Source organism: Salvelinus namaycush, chromosome 34, assembly GCF_016432855.1.
Source record: "Salvelinus namaycush isolate Seneca chromosome 34, SaNama_1.0, whole genome shotgun sequence".
Classification (NCBI taxonomy): Eukaryota; Metazoa; Chordata; class Actinopteri; order Salmoniformes; family Salmonidae; genus Salvelinus; species Salvelinus namaycush.
In genome coordinates, this window is record NC_052340.1 from 15308542 (window position 1) to 15328308 (window position 19767).

At 42.7% G+C, this 19767-nt stretch overlaps 2 protein-coding genes across 5 annotated transcripts; both read right to left on the minus strand.

Moving 5' to 3' along the window:
* Positions 1-670: 670 nt before the first annotated feature.
* On the minus strand, positions 671-9035 carry dcun1d5 (DCN1, defective in cullin neddylation 1, domain containing 5 (S. cerevisiae)). 3 transcript variants are annotated; one of them, XM_038973952.1, is made up of 11 exons: positions 8919-9035; positions 6671-6741; positions 6425-6467; positions 6229-6331; positions 4975-5066; positions 2293-2363; positions 2081-2172; positions 1866-1974; positions 1596-1700; positions 1332-1434; positions 671-1219 (listed from the first exon to the last, which is right to left on the minus strand). In XM_038973952.1, exons 4-11 carry the CDS (start codon positions 6297-6299, stop codon positions 1161-1163), a joined length of 702 nt encoding a protein of 233 aa, XP_038829880.1. In that variant the 5' UTR covers positions 6300-6331; positions 6425-6467; positions 6671-6741; positions 8919-9035; the 3' UTR covers positions 671-1160. The 3 variants fall into 3 exon arrangements, with proteins under 3 accessions (XP_038829880.1, XP_038829881.1, XP_038829882.1); XM_038973953.1 differs by lacking the exon at positions 6425-6467; XM_038973954.1 differs by lacking the exons at positions 6229-6331; positions 6425-6467.
* Positions 9036-11723: 2688 nt separating this feature from the next.
* Positions 11724-19333, minus strand: LOC120028859 (cullin-5-like). Of its 2 annotated transcripts, none has more exons than XM_038974108.1 (19): positions 19293-19333; positions 18263-18372; positions 18058-18157; positions 17674-17850; positions 17391-17532; positions 17124-17269; positions 16932-17012; positions 16727-16820; positions 16496-16626; positions 16113-16220; positions 15789-15853; positions 15315-15447; positions 14958-15089; positions 14748-14871; positions 14367-14542; positions 14040-14201; positions 13776-13894; positions 13174-13297; positions 11724-12971 (listed from the first exon to the last, which is right to left on the minus strand). In XM_038974108.1, exons 1-19 carry the CDS (start codon positions 19314-19316, stop codon positions 12777-12779), a joined length of 2343 nt encoding a protein of 780 aa, XP_038830036.1. In that variant the 5' UTR covers positions 19317-19333; the 3' UTR covers positions 11724-12776. The 2 variants fall into 2 exon arrangements, 1 of the variants encoding a protein (XP_038830036.1); XR_005473540.1 differs by having other exon boundaries at positions 12943-12971; positions 13174-13242.
* Between the last annotated feature and the right edge of the window lie 434 nt (positions 19334-19767).

Genomic DNA, 19767 nt, shown 5'->3' on the forward strand with positions numbered 1-19767 from the left:
CCAAAGGACATCCCGCCAACTTGGCAACTGTGGGAATCATTGGAGTCAACATGGGCCAGCATCCCTGTGGAACGCTTTCGACACCTTATAGTCCAGGCCCCGACGAATTGATGTTGTTCTGAGGGCAAAACAGGGTGCAGCTCAATATTAGAAAGGTGTTCCTAATGCTTTTTACACTCAGTGTATATTTCCATACTGAGGTTGGAATAACACTGAAATTGTGAAAATTATTATGATGCCCTTTAATAAGTGTAAGAGCTGTTTGCAAAGACCGCCTGAAATTTCAGCCTGTCTTGGTGGGATGGGGTTTTGGCCTGTCTGGTGACATCACCAGGCAGTAAATTTGTTAATAGACCAATAAGAAAGAGTTCCAAATCTCTCTGCCAATAACATTTCGTTTTCCCCTCTCCACTCAGACCACTCCCAGACAGTCCTAGCAAAATTCTTGCTTGAAAAATTGCTATTTGCTAAGTTATTTGTTTCTTTTTTAGCATTTTAATTTAAAACAATCACAGTAAGGTACTTAATTGTTACCTTGAATTGATATTGACATAAAAACGGCTGCGTTGTTGATCCACCAGACCATAAGACAAAAGTCTCTGGTAAATTAATTTGGTCGTACCAATCACAGCCCAGTATATTTGGTTGTAGCGATGAGGTTAGAAGCAGGTTTGGTACAATTCCATTCTTTATTCTTGTTCTGAAGACATACTATAAACAAGGTAAGACTCAAATGAATGGAAAAAATGTTAAATGAAACAGAAAAATTCCCCAGTCGATCTTAACAACACTGGCTAGAGAACTGTGGCCACAGATGCAATACATATGAAAAATAGTTCATCTTTAGTTATTTTCTTCTTGTTGAACTTGTTTAAATTAACACTGAAAAAGTCTCTTCAGAGAGAAAGAGAGGACTTCACTGTTTGTCCCACGAAGCACAGAGGCCATCACTGGAAGTGTGTGTGCGCTCCGTGACACTGTATGCGTGTATGTGTGCACAGTCCATGGAAGGTGTGTGTGCCGTTTCTGTATATTTCAAATGGAGGCAGAACATCCTCATGTGCGCTTCTCTCTTTCGCTCTCTTGCGTTGCTTCTCTTTCGCCCTTTTGCTTTCCTGCTCCCTCTTTCTCCTCTTCTGCGGTTTGGGGAGTGTCCTCCCCTATAGTGCTGCCAGCCGAGCTTTCTGCCACTCCACAAACTCATCCAATAACACCGGCCCTGCAGAGAGAGAGAGTAGTGTTAGTGTGAGGGACTGTGTATGTATGTTTTTTAGTGTGTTTTTGTGTGTTTCTGTTTGTTAGTGTGTGTGTGTTTTAGTGTGTGTACTCACAGGCTCCATCCTCGTCATAGTTACTGAGGTCTGTACTGACTGTACGACTAAACTCTAAGACGTTATACCACTGGTCCTTATTCATCACCTTGTACTTGGACTGCTGCAGGGGAGGAGAGAGAAGCGAGGGGGAGGAGAGAAAATGGAGGAAGAGAGTGTAGAAAAGCGGGGAGGGGTGAGGACAGAGAGAGAAGAGGAGATCGATATTAGGAGCAAGTCAGTGCAGGAACCACACAGCTGTGTTCAACATAGGGTGTGTGTTACCTCCAGAAACTGGTTGAAGACAGGGAACAGTGGCCATGTTCTCCCCAGTAGCAACGCTAGCATGGACTTAGCTGTGTCCATGTCCAGACTCCTCTGGTCCTTCTCCTGGGGGAGAGAAGGGGAAGAAGAGTGGAAGGAGAGGAGGAGGCAGATGGAGGGTTAAGAGAGCTGTTAAAGAGGGAGAGATAATGTAAGTACATCTGCCATCCAGAGCCTCTCCTCAGGAAGTCAAACCATTTCCTGACTATGAACCAGTGATAGAGGACTCACTCTGGCAAAGTCGAAGGCGTATCTGTAGATGTTTTTAAAGAGGATTGTGTCGTTGAGCTGATTGCGCAAGTAGTCCAGTTTCCCCTGTAACCTCTCTATGCAGTCACACCTATAGGGGGGTGTAGTGTCACAAACAAACATGGTTTCTCAGTCACACCTATAGAATCAGAAGCGTCAGAAACAGACATGTGATGTGGTAAATCAAGGTTACTCACTGTAGTAAAGTCATTCCCTTAAGCCACTCCTCCTTAGTGAAAAATCCCATATTTGGTGCTTCTAGTTTCCAGGCTAAAACTAACATGATTATCTGAAAAAGAGAGAGGGACAGAGAGAGGGGAGAAAGAGGGGGGAGAGAGAGAGAATATGCATATAATTATCAACGATGGATGATGGGTGGGTGAAGAGAAAAGAGGAGAGGAAGACTAACGTTTTCTGGTTCCACTCCAATGTCTTCACAGAACTTCTCCATCCCCTCTGGACCCAACACCTCATCTGGACCTGGCACACACACACGGGAAGCATGCACAAAACACACACAGAATGGTATAAATGACTCAATACTTAGTGACCAATAATCAACATGAGCTTTCCTTGCGACTTAAAGAGTTCTAATCAGAGTGTGTATCAAAGTTAATAGAGCAATCTATGACCATCATGATATGACATAGTGCCTTCAGAAAGTATTCACACCCCTTGACTTTTTCCACATTTTGTTGTGATACAGCCTGGATTTAAAATTGATGAAACAGATTGTGTCATCGGCCTACACACAATATCACATAATGTCAAAGTGGAATTACATTTTTTGAAATGTTTAGAAATGAATGAAAGATTAAAATCTGAAATATCTTGAGTCAATAAGTATTCAATCCCTTTGTTATGACAAGACTAAAGTTCAGGAGTAAAAATGTGCTTAAGGCAATAGTGTTTAACATGATTTTTGAATGACTACCTCATCTCTGTACCTCACGCATACAATTATCTGTAAGGTCTCTCAGTAGAGCAGTGAATTTTAAACAGATTCAACCACAAAGACCAAGGACGTTTTTCAATGCCTCACAAAGAAGGACACCTATTGGTAGATGGGTAAAAATGAACAAACACAGACATTGAATATCCCTTTGAGAATGGTGAAGTTATTAATTACACTTTGGATGGTGTATCAATACACCCAGTCACTCAAAGTTACAGGCATCCTTCCCAACTCAGTTGCCGGAGAGGAAGGAAGCCGCTCAGGGATTTCACCATGGTGACTTTAAAACTGTTACAGAGTTTAATGCCTGTGATAGGAGAAATGGATCAACAACATTGTAGTTACTCCACAATACTAACCTAAATGGCAGAGTAAAAAGAAGGAAGTCTGAACAGAATAAAAAATATTCCAAAACATGCCCCGTTTGCAATAAGGTACTAAAATAAAATTGAAAAGAATTTGGCAAAGAAATAAAATGTCCTAAATACAAAGCATGATGTGCATGATGTCAACACATCACTAAGTACCACTTTTCATATTTTCAAGCATGGTGGTGGCTGCATCATGTTATGAGTATGCTTGTCATCGGCAAGGATTAGGGAGTTTTTTAGGATAAAAAAAACGGAATAGAGCTAAGCACAGGCAAAATCCTACAGGAAAATCTGGTTCAGTCTGTTTTCCAACAAACACAGAGACAAATTCACCTTTCAGCAGGACAATAACCTAAAACACAAGACAAAATATACACCGGAGTTGCTTACCAAGATGACATTGAATGTCGAGTGGCCTAGTTACAGTTTTGACTTAAATTGGCTTAATCTATGGCAAGAATTGAAAATGCTGTCTAGGCATGATCAACAACAAACTTGACAGAGTTTGAAGAATTTCAAAAATAACAATGTGCAAATACTGTACAATCCAGGTATGCAAAGCTCTTTGAGACTTACCAGAAAGACTTATAGCCAATTTTCCTCTACTGTGCGAATTGTCATCAAATCAACACAATACTATCCCCTTTCAATGCAACATACTGAAACAAACTACAGATTCTATTGCATTGAGTCATGACTCTACACAGACCGGTGCACCATAACCAATCAGAGCTTCAGTTTTCCTATATGCAAATAGACCATTGCCATATATGGATCTGTGTCATTCACTTTGAACTGGACTGTGTTTAGAGCATGAGTGGTCACAAGTAGATGTGCTTGTTTTGAGGTCAAAGCAAGAGCTGCATGTAGCCAGGTGTACATTTGTTCATATTCTTTGCTAGTAAGTAAGTTATTAGCTCAGTTATAGCTCATTTCTAGTCAGTAATGGGGGAGTGGTTTCATCCTACAAGAGCACAAAACAGGTGCATTTCTAGCCATCTTTGAAATGCCAGTCAAGTAAATAGCTTTTTTCTGTCTTTAAGGGGCAATTTGAGAGGCTTGAATAAGCTAAGTAACCAATAGGCAGAGGGTAGCATCATTTGTCTCAATTCTCTGTAATATTGGTAAGGGAATAACAATGCATTTTATTTTGTAAAGTGATTTTTTGCATCAAACACCACAACATGTTCAGCCACCTCCTTGTCTGAAGGACAAGCGGATAAACAGGTTAGTGTCAATCCCTAAATGTTTTTTTCAAAAGTCTCATGGAATGTAAGGCCTACATTGAACACCACACATTGGCTGCTACTGTAGGCTGAATACAATTTGGGATACATTTTCTTCATTGTTTTTTATGGTAGGCCACTCTTGTAGACCTACATTATGATCAAATAACCACAGTAGCCTACTAGGCCACTGTTATAACCTTAAAGCGGGTACAGCCTCAGTGTTCACAGTAAACACGCGCCACAAGTTGCACAGAATTTTCACAATGTTCAAGTTTGTGCTCAGCAGACCAGAAATTTGCTCAGTGCCAAAAAATAATTGAGGGAACATTGCCCAGAGCTGTAATCACTACCAAAGGTGTACATGTACTGACTCAGGGGTGTGAATACTTTTGTAAATGAGATATTTCTGTATTTTATTTTCAGTAAATTTGCTAATATTTCTAAAAACATGTGTTCACTTTGTCATTATGGGGTATTGTGTGTAGATGGGTGAGAAATAAGTCAAGGGGTATGAATACTTTCTGGTGACACTGTACCTGTGTACTCGTAGAACCAGGCCAGACATTTCTTATTGGAGAACTGGTCCTCTGGGCTGATCAACCGGCCTGGAGCCTGGGGTCTGCAGAAACTACAACATATAGGATAGAACCCAGTCAGAAACTACAACGCGGGATAGAACACAGTCAGAAACTACAACGCGGGATAGAACACAGTCATAAACTACAACGCGGGATAGAACACAGTCATAAACTACAACGCGGGATAGAACACAGTCATAAACTACAACGCGGGATAGAACACAGTCATAAACTACAACGCGGGATAGAACACAGTCATAAACTACAACGCGGGATAGAACAGAGTCAGAAACTACAACGCGGGTTAGAACAGTCAGAAACTACAACGCGGGATAGAACACAGTCAGAAACTACAACGCGGGATAGAACAGTCAGAAACTACAACGCAGGATAGAACACAGTCAGAAACTACAACGCGGGTTAGAACAGTCAGAAACTACAACGTCGGTTAGAACCCAGTCAGAAACTACAACGCGGGTCAGAACACAGTCAGAAACTACAACGCGGGTCGGAACACAGTCAGAAACTACAATGCGGGAAAGAACCCAGTCAGAAACTACAATGCGGGAAAGAACCCAGTCAGAAACTAGAACGCGGAATAGAACACAGTCAGAAACTACAATGCGGGTTAGAACACCGGAAAATACAACGCGGGTCAGAACACAGTCAGAAACTACAACGCGGATAGAACATGGTCACTAAACAGACTCGGACAAATTCATTAGAGGAGTTCTCAGGATATTCAGTGTCACACACACTCCTCCCTCTCTTCTTTCCTGTGGACTGACTGAGGTCTGTGTTGCATAAGCGGATAAATATGTGCTGAGTGTTGAGTTCTTTTAGTCAAGCCAGGCTCACTGCACAGAGCAAAGCCAGCAAGCAGCAGCTGCAACATACACGGTGGAATGGGTGAGGAGGGTCTACAGTAGAAGGGTTGGGTGAGGCAGAGTTCCACTACAGCTCTAAATACAGCAGTATCTGGGGGGGAGGGGGCCATGAGATGGGGTGTGTAGGGGGTGGAGGGAAAATACCAAACATCCAATAGTGGAGGATGATGGGAAAAGTGGTGAGGAGCAGGAGAGGTGGGTGAGGGATGGTGGGTGAGGAGAAGGAGGGTAGGATTGGTGGGTGAGGGGTGGTGAGGAGAAGGAGGGCAGGGGTGGTGGGTGAGGAGCACCCGGTGGGTGACGGGTAGTGGGTAGTGTTCCTCACCAGGTGATTTTACACTTCCTGAGTCCCGGGTCATCTGACCCTGAAGACTTCCTCTTCTTCTTCACAGGCATTGCGGAGTCACCACACGGGTTAACTAGCTGGGCTGGGTCCACACACACACTGAATGTCAGCTCACCCAGCCGAAAGCCATACCATAAACAGTATACTATTTACAGATAGTATATAGGAGAAGTACCTATGTATTTCTGGTCTCCTTGTCCATTCAAATCTATAAGATTCTATAATAAAAACACAGTTTACAGTGAGACTTGATGTGATGAACTACATAGTACAATAACATTATAAAGCATACATAAAGACAAGACGGTATGGTCATATCACATAGCTAATCAACTCTTAGAATGCCCCCACTCTGGCAGTGGCTCAACTAGCTATAGTACTGGGCCATCCCAATAGTTCACTCATGAGTCTGTTAACTTACAAATCTGTCCAGCGTATGTGATATTGTCTGTAGATCTGCCTCCTCAGCCAGTCCGAACACTGTGTACTATCCTACAGCAACAGACAGAGAGAGAGAGAGAGTGAGGGAGAGGGGAGATGACATATTAGCTAATATACTGGCAAGCTATCTTTGTCTTGTGTAAGTGGTTTTCGCAGTTGTGTGCCAGACCAGGCGTAAACCACAGATCAGATACCTCCCATGTTTAATGTTAGCCAATTGGCTGTATATTGAAGGAGCAAGCTAGCCTAAACAAACAGATCTCATCCAATGTGGACCTTAGCCCATTCAATAGACAGTAGCTGCAGTGGTGTAGTGCTGCCTGGAGAAGTGGGTATACTCTAATGTTCTGTGTTTCTGTACTGTACAATCACAATCACAGTACATGTGATGTCAGTATGAAAACCAAATTGATAAAAATCTGATATAATTCTGCCAGGTAGGATTACTTTGCAGTCAACATTAAATTGGGAAGGCCTTAGGAAATGTTAATTCAAACAGAGCATGATGACTGAATTGCACATCGCAAAGATTCAACCAAGACTAGACAAAACTTTTTCAATACCTGGTTTGCATGCCCATTGTTTCCTTAGTTAACATTTACTGTTAGTAACGTCTTTCCTACATACCCTACCGGCTACCGTTGTCGTTATTTTGTGAGCTGTTCCATGTGACAACCAATTGAGAGGCACGGTCTTGCTGAAACTAGGCTGTGCATGTATACTTCATATACTTCATGACCGACCAGGTGAATCCAGGTGAAGGATATGAATTCTTACTTATGTCACTTGTTAAATCCACTTCAATCCGTGTAGATGAAGGGGAAGAGACAGGTTAAAGAAGGATTTTTAAGCCTTAAGACAATTCAGCATGGATTGTGTATGTGCGCCATTCAGAGGATGAATTGGCAAGACAAAATATTGAAGTGCCTTTGAATGGGGTATTATAGTAGGTTCCAGGCTCACAGGTTTGTTGTCAAGAACTGCCCCCACTGCTGTTTTTTCCCCCTCACACTCAACACTTTCAACAGTTTGTAGTCAACCTGGGCCAGCATCCATGTGGAATGCTTTCGACACCTTGTAGGGTCCATGTCCCGACGAATTGTGGTTGTTCTGACAGGGGGGTGACACATCAATGATCGCTACGCTACTAGCTAGCTAACCAGTTAACGTACATAGAACTACAACAAATAACGATATTCGACACACATACAGGAGTTTCTCGCAAATATTGTCGTAGGTGCTAGTTAACGTTAAACACTGGTCCGAGTAACTGCGTCACCGTAATGCAGAATGGAGAGATATATTCATAAACCCACAATACCTGGTAACTAGCTAGATAGCTTGTCTAAATATTAACTATAGTACAATGCCAAAGTACGGAAGAACGGTTGTTATCAAAACCAATACAAAAATATACAAGATTTCGTATGACAGGTCTAGCATGAGTACTAACGTTAGCTAGCAATGTTAACTGCGATTGCGAAGCTAAAGCAAAGGCTAACAATATGCATTGATGTTCCAAATCAAATTGTATTCATCCCATGACCCGAATACAACTGGTGTAGACTTTACAGCGAAATGCTTGCTTACGAACCATTCCCAACGATGCAGGTTTTAAAATGTCAAATTAACTTACCGGATGAACGTTATTTGGCAATCAATTAACGTTAACTAGCTAGTTAACGTTAAGTGAAACAAGGAATATAATCTTGATCTGGCTAAATCTATACATGCAATAAATCATCAACCACAAAAGTAACTAACGTTATGTGTATAAAGATCACAACAATACACACGACTGGGGCTTTGCTTCTTTGTAGTTATCAACAAGATTAAGACATAGCTAGCCAGAGTTAGCTAAACATGTAAGCTAATTAGTTCGCTAACTAGCCAACTAACGCGGGTAGCTAACATCCAGCTACTTCAGCTAACCAGTTCGCAGGTTATTTCTGTCATGATGTTCAAAAGCCAAACGAGTCGAATACGTCGGAACATCTAGCTAGATTACATGGGGTAGAGATCCAGTTGAAATCGACCAAAACAATGGAAACGATTATCTGGAATGTTAACTAGCTAACGTTAGCTAAGTTAGTTTCTCAACAGAACTTGAAGTCAAAAACGTATTTAGCCGTTGTTGGCTAGCTAAATATTTGCCACAGGTTAACGTTAGTTCAGCCACCGGTTACAACACCGTTTTGGATATTATAATTGTGAATATTTTTGCAAACCTTGGATTCCAAGAGTTGTATTTCTTTTTATGCGAGTAGATCATGTACTTTCACGGTTGATCACTTTCCAAGTGGTAAAAGCAAACTGCTTTCTTCCGGGGAAACAGAGCTATGGAACGTACCACCTGATTTCAAGGGATGCGCGATTGAGTCGTACTAGCTATGGAAATAAATTACATTACAGGTCGAATTATTCGAATATACATTTTACCGTGCTTGATTTAAAATATCGAAGGCAAAAAATTGGAAAGAAATTTAACTGCGGATTATTACTCGCGTGGTGGTCTAAGACACTGCATCTCAGTGCAAGAGGCGTCACTGCAGTACCTGGTTCGAATCCAGGCTGCATCACATCCGGCCGTGATTGGGAGTCCCATAGGGCCCAGCGTCGTCCGGGTTTGGCGTCATTGTAAATAAGAATTTGTGCTTAACTGACTTGCCTAGTTAAAAAAATATATTATGTATAAATAAAACGCCAATATCACACGATCTTCTGTGCCATAGTGTCAGACCTCATGGAAGAGGCCATGACATGTTAACATACAGGAAGGCTACTATCAAAGTACACAGAGGAAGAAGCACATGTTCATCTGTCTATAGAAATCATCAGAATACAAAGGAAACCAAGAGCAGGGGAGATGACTCTCTTTACAGTACAGTTTTTATTAGCCAGGAAATAAATTATATTTTTAAAAAAGCAGTCATGAACAAAACAAAAAAATAATAATGCAGCACATCAAAGAAGTTGAGCCCAAAAGCCAGAATACTCCCATTCAAACAATGTACAGCATTATATATTTTCTCTCAAAGTAGGGACACACATTCATCTGGTAATGTTATGATCAATAAAACCTAGTTTTTACTCAAGACTCCAGATATGCAAGTAGGGAAGGAGAGGAAGAGATACATGTCTTGTGATTACCCATCTGTCTACCATCATCACAACCACACTTAAAACCGAAGCAAGATGTCAGTCTAGTCTCTTGACACAATAAGATCCGCTCTACCTGACATTTCTGTGCAGAGAGAAAAACATGAATTATTACAACAAAAGTTGAGTTTAAGTCCTAGTTTAATACTGTTAATTTGTTGTTACTCATAAAGTGGCATAAATTGTCATCTTAAAACATTGTTGAACATGGCTAAAATCCAGAGAAGCGCTAAGTGTATCAGAATGAGTTACATTAAGTACATTACATTACTCTGATAACATATCTTAAGAAGAATGCACTAATTGTAAGTCACTCTGGATAAGAGTGTCTGCTAAATTACTAAAATGTAATAACAGTTTGCCTAGGTTCCAAATGACACCTTATTCCTTATATAGTGCAGTACTTTTGACCAGAGCCATATTGGCCCTGGTCAAACAGTAGTACACTAAATAGAAAAGACACACTTTTCTTCTCCAGGTTGTTTTGATGCAACAACTACAGCAGTGATGCATAACCATTAACGTCAGATACCAGGGAAGGAAGACATGAAAAACAACAAATGGTACTAAAACCAGTCTACCTGCTGGACACAATGTCATTCAGTGGACGATATAACTGCATAAACTGTCAATGATGATATTAACACACACTTTTTATTCACAAAGCGCTGATATCCTTCAGAGTAACTGTTCAAAAGTTGAACTAGTCAGTCTGTTGAGAAATGTAACTAGCTCATGTGGAGAGCCCTTATTGCCAACAGTTTACAGGTAGTAGAAGAGTTATCCACACATTACATTACCTGATAGAATAAACAATTAACTATTTTGGCAATAGTCAGTGTGTATGTACGTGTGTTTCTCATAGGTGTCCTCCACTGTAGAACGGTGGACTATACAGTACTGGGTAGATATGTAGTGTGTATGAATGAAACACATGGTAGGATGAAGTATAGCCATGGCATCATGCCCAAACAATTCATAACTGCTAAATCCCAAGTAATGTTTCCCTCGTCTGACAATCATTTTGTCTTGAGGTGTCTAAATTGATTCCAATGTGGTTGCATTCAATTCAGAATGAGAGAAAAGAGCTACCTAGCCTGCATCCAAAATAGCACCATATTCCCTACATATAGTGCACAACTTTTGAGTAGAGGCCTATGGGTCCTGGTCAAAACTAGTGCACTATATAGGGAATAGGGGGCGCAATTTCATTTCCCACACTATAACATTATCCCAATGCCAATAGTAAAACTCAAACAAAAAAAAAAGAGTCAAAGAGGGATAGTGTTATTAAGTCGTCTCATACGTTTCATCATGTAACATTAATAAGTGGCTATGTACACCTAGTATCCCACTACAGACCGGACCTATTTATCAAACACTCGCATACAATCTCATACAAACAAACCACATTGATACAAATTAAATAAATAAACAAGTCAACAACACACGGCCCCAACACTTTTCTAGTTCTTCCATCCTCACCCCTCCCTACTCCCCACTCATATACTGCAACACACAGTCTTCTGTAAAAGGTGGTGGGTAGGGTACATTAATAGCAACACTGCAGTGCCGTTGCTTTAGCAACATGACCTCAAACCACAGGAAGTGCTCCAGCAGTTGGGGATCTCTAGATATTGCACTGGAGGGATTTTACTATTCTATATATAGGGAGAATATAAACTACTTTTTCCTATATAGGAAACAAATGACTTTTCCCTTTATAGGGAATTTAAAAATACTTTTTTGCCCCCAAAAGTATGTATTTATATTTTTTAAATGTAACCTTTATTTAACTAGGCAAGTCAGTTAAGAACAAATTCTTATTTACAATGACGGCCTAGGAACAGTGGGTTAACTGCCTTGTTCAGGGGGCAGAACGACAGATTTTTACCTTGTCAGCTCGGGGATTCGATCCAGCAACCTTTCGGCTGGCCCAGCGCACTAACCACTAGGCTACCTGCCACCCTAATACAGTACCTAGGGAATATGGTGGCATTTGGGAAGAAACCTGGGTCATGAACAGTTATGACACCCGCTCATGGTCTGACAACAATACACCTGTCATGTCCTGCACTGGCTATGGGTGGGGGAGAAAGAAGAGAGGAGGTACAGGAGAATCAAAGATCGCTAGAGAGCTTTGTGACTTCGATCGATTGGACGACGCTGTGCAGCATTTACAAACGATACACACAACATACACACAAAAATAAAGATGAGCATTGAGAAGGAGAATGAAAGTGATATATAAAACCATTCAGACACACTGACCTACAAGGTAGGAAACAGAGAAAAGTGATGGTCTCGTTTGTTCTCACCCTGCGACTGGCTGATACGTGAGGAGCCATGAACCTCTCTGAGGGATGTGGCAGTTGGGGTGGTGGAGCTGGTGGAAAAAGTGACACACACACACGTGTGACGGGACCTCAGATGATTGCAAGACTTCCACAGAGCAGCAAGCTGTCAAGGTGCAGACACACACACAGTACATTTGGCAAAATACACTCCTCTCAATGTCCACTCCATAATGATATAGACTACTAGTCCATTAGTCCTCCTGTCTGTCTGTCTCTGTGCGGACTGCGTAAGGAGGGTAAGGCAGGGAGAGTTTGTTTATTTCATAATGTCACTACTGTGATACTGAGACTGTCAGTCAGCCCCACTGTCCTCCTCCTCCTGGCCCCCAGGTGGCGCCACAGAATGAAGACTACACCATCTATCTCATACAACTAACTGGCCTGCCCCTCCCCTCCCCCCTCCGGCCGCAGAGAGACATCCTCCTTCCCCTTCTTCTTCTGAAACAACCACTGCTCCCTCCCTCCTCTTCCTGTGTGTCCTCTTCCTCCTGCAGCAGTGAGGATCCAGCCAGGTCAAGCAGTAGGTAGGTAGGTAGGTAAGTAGGTGGTTCCAGTCCAAGTAAGTGGGTTCTATGCCATGTAGATAAAGGTGTTGATGTCAGTCTCGTCCCGTTTGATGTATTTGTGTTCGATGAGCCACTCGATCTGTTCCTTGATCATCTTCTTCTGGGGCAGGAACATGTTCTTAAGGATCTCTACCAGTTCTGTCTGTAGCTGGGCGTTACTGATCCTCTTCCTCATCTTCATAATCTGGATGATGGCCTCCTGGAGGGGGGTGGGTGGGTCAAACAACGTACAGCATTATATCTTTACTCAATGTTGAGCCACACATTCAACTGGTATGGTTATGATTTTCACTCTCGGCGTGCAGGGTGGAAGGTAGTAGTGCGCCATTTAAGTTTTTTGGGGGAAAAAAGTGCTGAAACTTTAGGTTCCTCAAGTTGTACCTTTAAATGTGTAACATTACCTGGGTTCTTAATATTCTCAGCTGGACAATGCCCTCGTTCTCCTCCTCTCTCATTCGCTCCGTGGTCAGCTGCAATCGACCAATCAGATTAATCTTGCCTCTTTTCTGGACCTTGGAGTTTTTACTAAGAAACAGAGACTAAAGAACTCAATATCCCATCAGAAATCACACCTGAAACATTCCATCTGGGTCCTCAGTAGGAAACCATGACAATATAGCTTTCATCAACATTCAAACTTCCCCAAAATGAATGATGAGTTAGAATACATACAGTTACATTAACTAAATAGAACATGAATCAACATGGTAAGCCAACAGCGGTTGCAGTGAGCTGCAATTAAGGTTGCAAAACTCTCCCATCTTTCCCAAAATCCCAGGTTTTCCAGAAATTCCAGAGATTCCTGGAATCAGGATGGAAAAAGCAGGAAAATCTGGAATGCTTCAATTAGTAATTTTTTGAAAACGTGGGAATTTGTGGCAAGTTACCAGAATTTTGTAATGCTAGGTACATTCAATGCCTTTATTTAGCTCTGGGGGCTAACACAGTGTTGTGGGTTCAAAGCTAGTGTTGTGGGTTCAAAGCTAGTGTTGTCGCTACGTACATGAGAGAAAAGTCCTGGTTGACGTAGAACAGGGTGCTGTCAGTGAAGTCTTTAGGGGAGGAGACTGAAGGCTCATAGGATAAAACCTGTCTCTTCAGCTTAGGGAACGCTACCAGAGACTAGAGACAGAGAAGAGACAGCAGAGAGAGGGAAAGAAAGAGGTCATTTGTTTGTTCTCTCAGTCTCTTCTTTGTGTATGAACTGTGTTTATATTGGCATGTGTGCTTTCATTTTTCAATCCCAGATAGTCTGTGTGTGTGTTACCCAGAGTGTGCGTCGTAGCTCAGCATCAGGCAGCTCGGTAGCCAATTTAAGGTTCTCAAAGCTGATTCGCTCCCGCGGCCGCTGGTTCCAGGCGAATAGGACAGCCAGCTGAAAGGTCGTGACCTCAAGGTCATAATGACCCATTTCATTCTTGAAGGTGATCTAAACATACACCCCCCACACACACACGGGGAGAGGAGGAAGATTACTATTCCGTTGGACATGAGGTGATAGTAGTTTTTCCACGGATTATGTTTCTGAGTGTGTGTGCACTTTGTCCGTCTCTCTCTCTCTGTGTATCTGTGTGTGTGTGTATCTCCCACTCACGATGCCATTGGACATGAGGTGGTGCCAGTGTAGTTTCCTCCCGCTGTGGTTCCTCTTGTAGAAGTCTTCTACCTCTGGGATCAGATCCTCCAGCTCAGTAGGCAGAGACACAAACACCTTCTCACTGCTCCTCGACCACGCCCCCGCATTCAGGATCTTTATATTCACACTGTCAGCTGGAGAGAGAGACAGAGAGAAAAGGAGGGTGGGAGAGAGAGACAGAGAGAGGAAAGAGAGATAGACAAACAGAGAGAGACAAAGAGTATTAGTGCATTACTATGGTACACCTGCAGGAGGAGTATGGAGGCCGTGGTTAATAATCACACAAGCTCAAGCCATAGGTTTGTGTGTTTGCTACCTCGTAGAGCAAGTATGCGTTACCTGGTAGAGCCAGCTTGTTGTGTTTGTGCATCTCCTTGAAGACCTGGTTGAGATCGTCCGATACTTTAATGTCCTGGAACATCCTGGCCAGCTTATTCACATAGTCTGCAGGCATCCCCACCTCCTACAAACACACACGACCCAGGGGAAAAAACACAATCAAAAGGGGGTATAGAGAGAGAGAAAGAGTCTGTGTGTGTTTGTTTTTACCCTAAGCCACTCCACCATGTTCTCTTCTATCTCGCTGTCGGCTGAGATGTCCAGGATCAGTCTTCTGGTCAGGTGGGCTTTATGGTACCTCATAAACACGTCCTTATTCTGAACATACTTCAATACCAGCAACTAGAGAGAGAAGGGTGGGAGATAAAACACATCCTTATTCTAAACATACTTCAACACCAGCAGCTAGAAGAGTTCGGGATGAACAGGATAGAAGACTACAGCTGCATCCTAATTCTACACCCTTTTCACAACAGCCAATGTTTACACCAATCCAATGCTTTAAAATCCATGACTAAGCGTTTGAGAATGGGGGCTCATTCTACAGTACTAGGGTAGAGTCTTCACCACTTCTTTGAGTTTGAGTTCTATCTCCTCTGAGGTGAGTTTCTTGCTCAGGGTGGTTTTCCTCAGCAGCATGTCACAGTAGTTAGCTAGCAGCTCTGGACACTTCGACTCTGGCTGGGTTTTCAGACCTACCCTGTAGAGAGACACACATATGAATAGTACACATAGAAATATAATTACTAAAACAGGCATCTACATTCAAGTCTATGGATGCATCCCGATTCTTCACCCTTTCTCCGAAGTCTACACGTGCACACTTTCTTGCGTGAACTTGACAATAATGGAAACTACCTCCAGCCAATTGTTACACAAATCATATGCTTTTAAATCCATGATGGGGAGTGTGAAAATGCACCCTAAGGAACAGGGTAAAGAATCGGGATGCAGCTAAAGTTCCGTGATGGGTGGACCAGCAGCCATACTGACCCATAACCAAGGAATATAATATAAACATAAAACCCAGGTTTGTCTTACCCTTTCTGTTTGAGGGGCAGCTCCAGTTTAAAGATGGTGGCATCGTTCACTACAGCTTTGTAGGCCTGGAGAGAAACACAGAACTGTCAAACCTCCCGCTCTCCTCCTTTTTTCTCCTCCTCCACCCAGCCCCACCCCCCTTTTATCTCCATCTGCTCCATTCACCCCCTTTTCTCTCGCTGCATGTCTCTCCCTCTCTCATCTCCCTTTTTTTCTCCTCCGTCCATCCCTTCTCCTCCCCATCCCCCCTTTCTCTCTGCTCCTCCATTCAGTCTCCTCCCTTCACCCTTTTCTCTCTCGCTGTGTGTGTGTGTGTGTGTGTACCTTGTCTCTGGCAGTGAGGAATCGAGGGTCGTCCTGAAAAGCCTCCTTCACCAGTTTACTGAAACGGTTAAACAACATCAGCAGCTGCTCCACGTACTTCTCAGAGTCCTACACACACAGGAATAAGAAGAAAAACATACAGATATACTAGCTGATTTTGAGTGTGTACATGTTTAACTATACTATATTTTACTAGTACCAGAAGTCCTCACAAGAATAGTAAACAACTCAAATTCAGAGAAGTGAGGACATTTTAGGCATATGAGTTAGGGTTAGGATTAGAATTAGGGTTAAGGAAAATAGGATTTTGAATGGGAATCAATTGTTGGTCGCCAAAATGTCCTCACAAGAATAGTAAGACAGATCTGTGTGTGTGTACATACAGAAGTGATAGTCTCTGCAGCAGCCACCATATCAGCCAGCCCAGCGTTCATGATGTGATCCTCCAGATCTTTCAGCATGGGCTCTATCCCACTAGGAACCTTATCCATCAGGGAAAACATCAGGTGGAGCTCTGCAGGGTGAAGGACATTAACGTCACACAATGAAGGACCCTCCTCTACAACCGGTCCCAAGGCTGGTGGGTAAAAGTAGGAATGTAATGTGTTACTCACTGTCTGTCTCGTTGCGTTTGATCATGCCGGGACATTCGGCCAGGATGGTTTCTTTAAACGACGTCACCAGAGCGTTCACACAACATTCCATCAGCTGGAAAGAGACATTAGAGACTAACATTGATCTACCTCATCATCTGTTGACTGTGAATATGAGTTTAAACCAGTCTATACAGACTCATGGGTAAACAGTCTGTCTACTCACTGCTTGGACAGAGTTACATTCACGACGAGTCTCGAGGTATCGAACTGCCCTCTTCTCCTCTTCCCTTAGCTTTGTGTCTGCCTGCAAGACACACACGACCAGTGAATGTATACACACCCACTGAGAAATTGTCACAACAACAACACACGGACACGCACTCTCTCCAACACACACAGAGAGAGCAGTCCTTACATATTTCATGTAGTTCTGGACTCCATTCTGCTGTAGGTATGATGGGGCCTGTGTTCTGTAAAACCTCTCAGTTGAGTCCAGGTAGGCCTTCTCAAAGTTATCTCTGTAGATCTGGAGCTTGTCTTCAGGGTTAGAGCACAGGTTGACTACACACACACACACACACACACACACACACACACACACACAGTCAACATACCATGCTTCACAAAAACTTGCCATATAAAATATGTGGATGTTTTGCCACTCAGTGTGTATATGTCCTACCGTATGATTCTCGTACTCCTATAACCAGCTGGGAGTCAAAAGCCTCTCCCAGCCTCTCAGCGTGAACCAGCTTCATAGCACTGTCCTGAAGACGGCTTTTTATGTTGGAGAAGATCGACTCGTTCCATGTGTCCAACATCAACTAGAAGAGAAGCCGAGGGGGATAGAGAGAGGAAAAGAGAGAGAGTGAGTAAGCAGGATGAGACAATTGATGCATACTATCAAAAAGAAGAGCATTGTCCATCTCTCCCCCCTCTCTTCCTCCTCTCCCCACTCTCATCACCTTGCGTACGATGCTGTCCTCAACGTTAGACTTCTTGTTGCTGCCCTGCTTCCCCATCAGTGTGATCTCCAGCTGACAGAACGGTTTGGGCAGGATGTCACACTGTGTGAAGAACTTTCGCCACTCCACAATGTAGGCCTTCAGTAACGCTGTGTCATCCTGGTGACTCAACACACGCTGCCATGGAAACACAGGTCAGAGGTATGTTGCATAGGTAGAGGTCAGGAGTTTAAGGGTAGCCTCTTGCCTGCAACTGTCATCACTGTACTGGAAAGGGGTGTGTGTGTGTACGCATGCATGCGTGTGTGAACAGCACATTCCAAACTCAAATGTGATTTCAACCCTTACCAAAGTCCTTCCCCTGTAACCCACAGTCCCACTTACATTCTGAGCTTGTTTGATGAAGTCTAGGATGTCTTCTTTGAGGGCCTGGTGGATCTTAGCTGGGCCCTTGTCATCCCACAGACACACAGCATGGACGTCTCTGCAACACACAATAATAAGCATAGGGTTTTTGTGTGTGTCTGCGGTGCAGTATGTGTGTCTGCTTTGCAGTTTGGTGTGGTATGATGCAGTGTGTGTGTCTTACGAGAAGAGGTCAAACCACTGCTGCTTGGTGACAGCCTCCTGTCTCAGCAGCTTGAGAACGATGGGCCTCATCAGGTCCCACTTGTCCTCAAACTGCAAGGAGCCTTTATTCTGGAGAGAGATGATACTACTGTTACTACTCAGGGTCGTATTCATTAGTGCACACTGTCAAAAATGTTTTGCTACAGAAAATGAAAACAAGTGTATATTTTTGGACAATTTCAAGTAGACACACCTGTTTGCTTCTGTTTCGTGCCATATGAATATGACCCTGTACTCACTACTCTCCACCACACTACCCAGTACCTAGAACCATTCATTCTGGATAGAGCCAAAGAACGAACACAGTTCATACTTATTCAGTAACTTGCTACTTACTGCCTGACGCTGTTCAGAATGAACGCATATTTAATAGTAGTTTTTAAAATTCTATTATTTTAAAACATAACGTTACAATGGTCCAGTTCGCTAAAATAAAACCTGCTTCAACTAAAACCTTAACTACAGACTACATTGTCAACAGTGCAGTTGCACCCAACTCTGATCAATCTGTAACAGTCAAGACTGTAATATGTACAGTTAGTTAGCTAGCTAGTAACACTAACGTTATTGTGCTGGAGAGCTGTCAAACGGAACTAATGTTAGCTTGCCAATTCAGCTGATTGTTCCACCACCTGGACAAGCCTGCTGCATATTCTCTTACAGTTTGATGTGGACAGTTACTACAATGAACTGTGTATGATATTACTGATGAACTGTCAATTTAAAATACGAAATGTTATGCCGGTGACAACTGTATTGCACGTTAGCCAGATGGCTGGCTAGCTAGTCTAGCAATACCTTCCTAGCTAACTAGCAAGAAATACATATCTGTTTCCTTAAGTGAAAAAACAAAACCTGACAACGGACATTGTCCGTTGTCGGGTTTATTTTTAACTCCTTCATTAACTTATTTACATCAAGACTACGGGCATCGGGCGCATAATTAAATCTTCAAATCCGGGTAAAATGCTGACGTGAGAGGCTCTTACCTTTAACAAATTAGACGTCGCCATGTTTCCTCCAACTTGTGCCCTCCTCGCGCAATCTCGCGAGTGTGTGGTTGGAGGGGATTAGGTAATGTAGCTTCCTATTTAGCGCAATAAAAATAGACATATAGATAAAAAGGCTAGATATGTGTCCAGTTAACAGTATTTTGTCATGAAATGTTATCTGCATTTTTGTGTGCTGCTCTTTGCACCTAAGACACTGCACCAAATAGGTGTTGGAAAATAAATACAGTAGGCCACAGTTGCCGTGGCTGGACCAGTGCTAAATTTAGCTTTTGACTGCCATGGAACCACTGAGTTGTATTACAGGTCAGTACATGGTATGTACAGTAGCTATGTGACTTGGAGACAAGTGAGTAACATAGAGAAGGGATATGGACCCTGATTGAATCCACACAGCCTTCCTCTTCATTCAAGCCTTTCCTCCCACTTTCCTTCCTTGGAGTAATTACCTGGC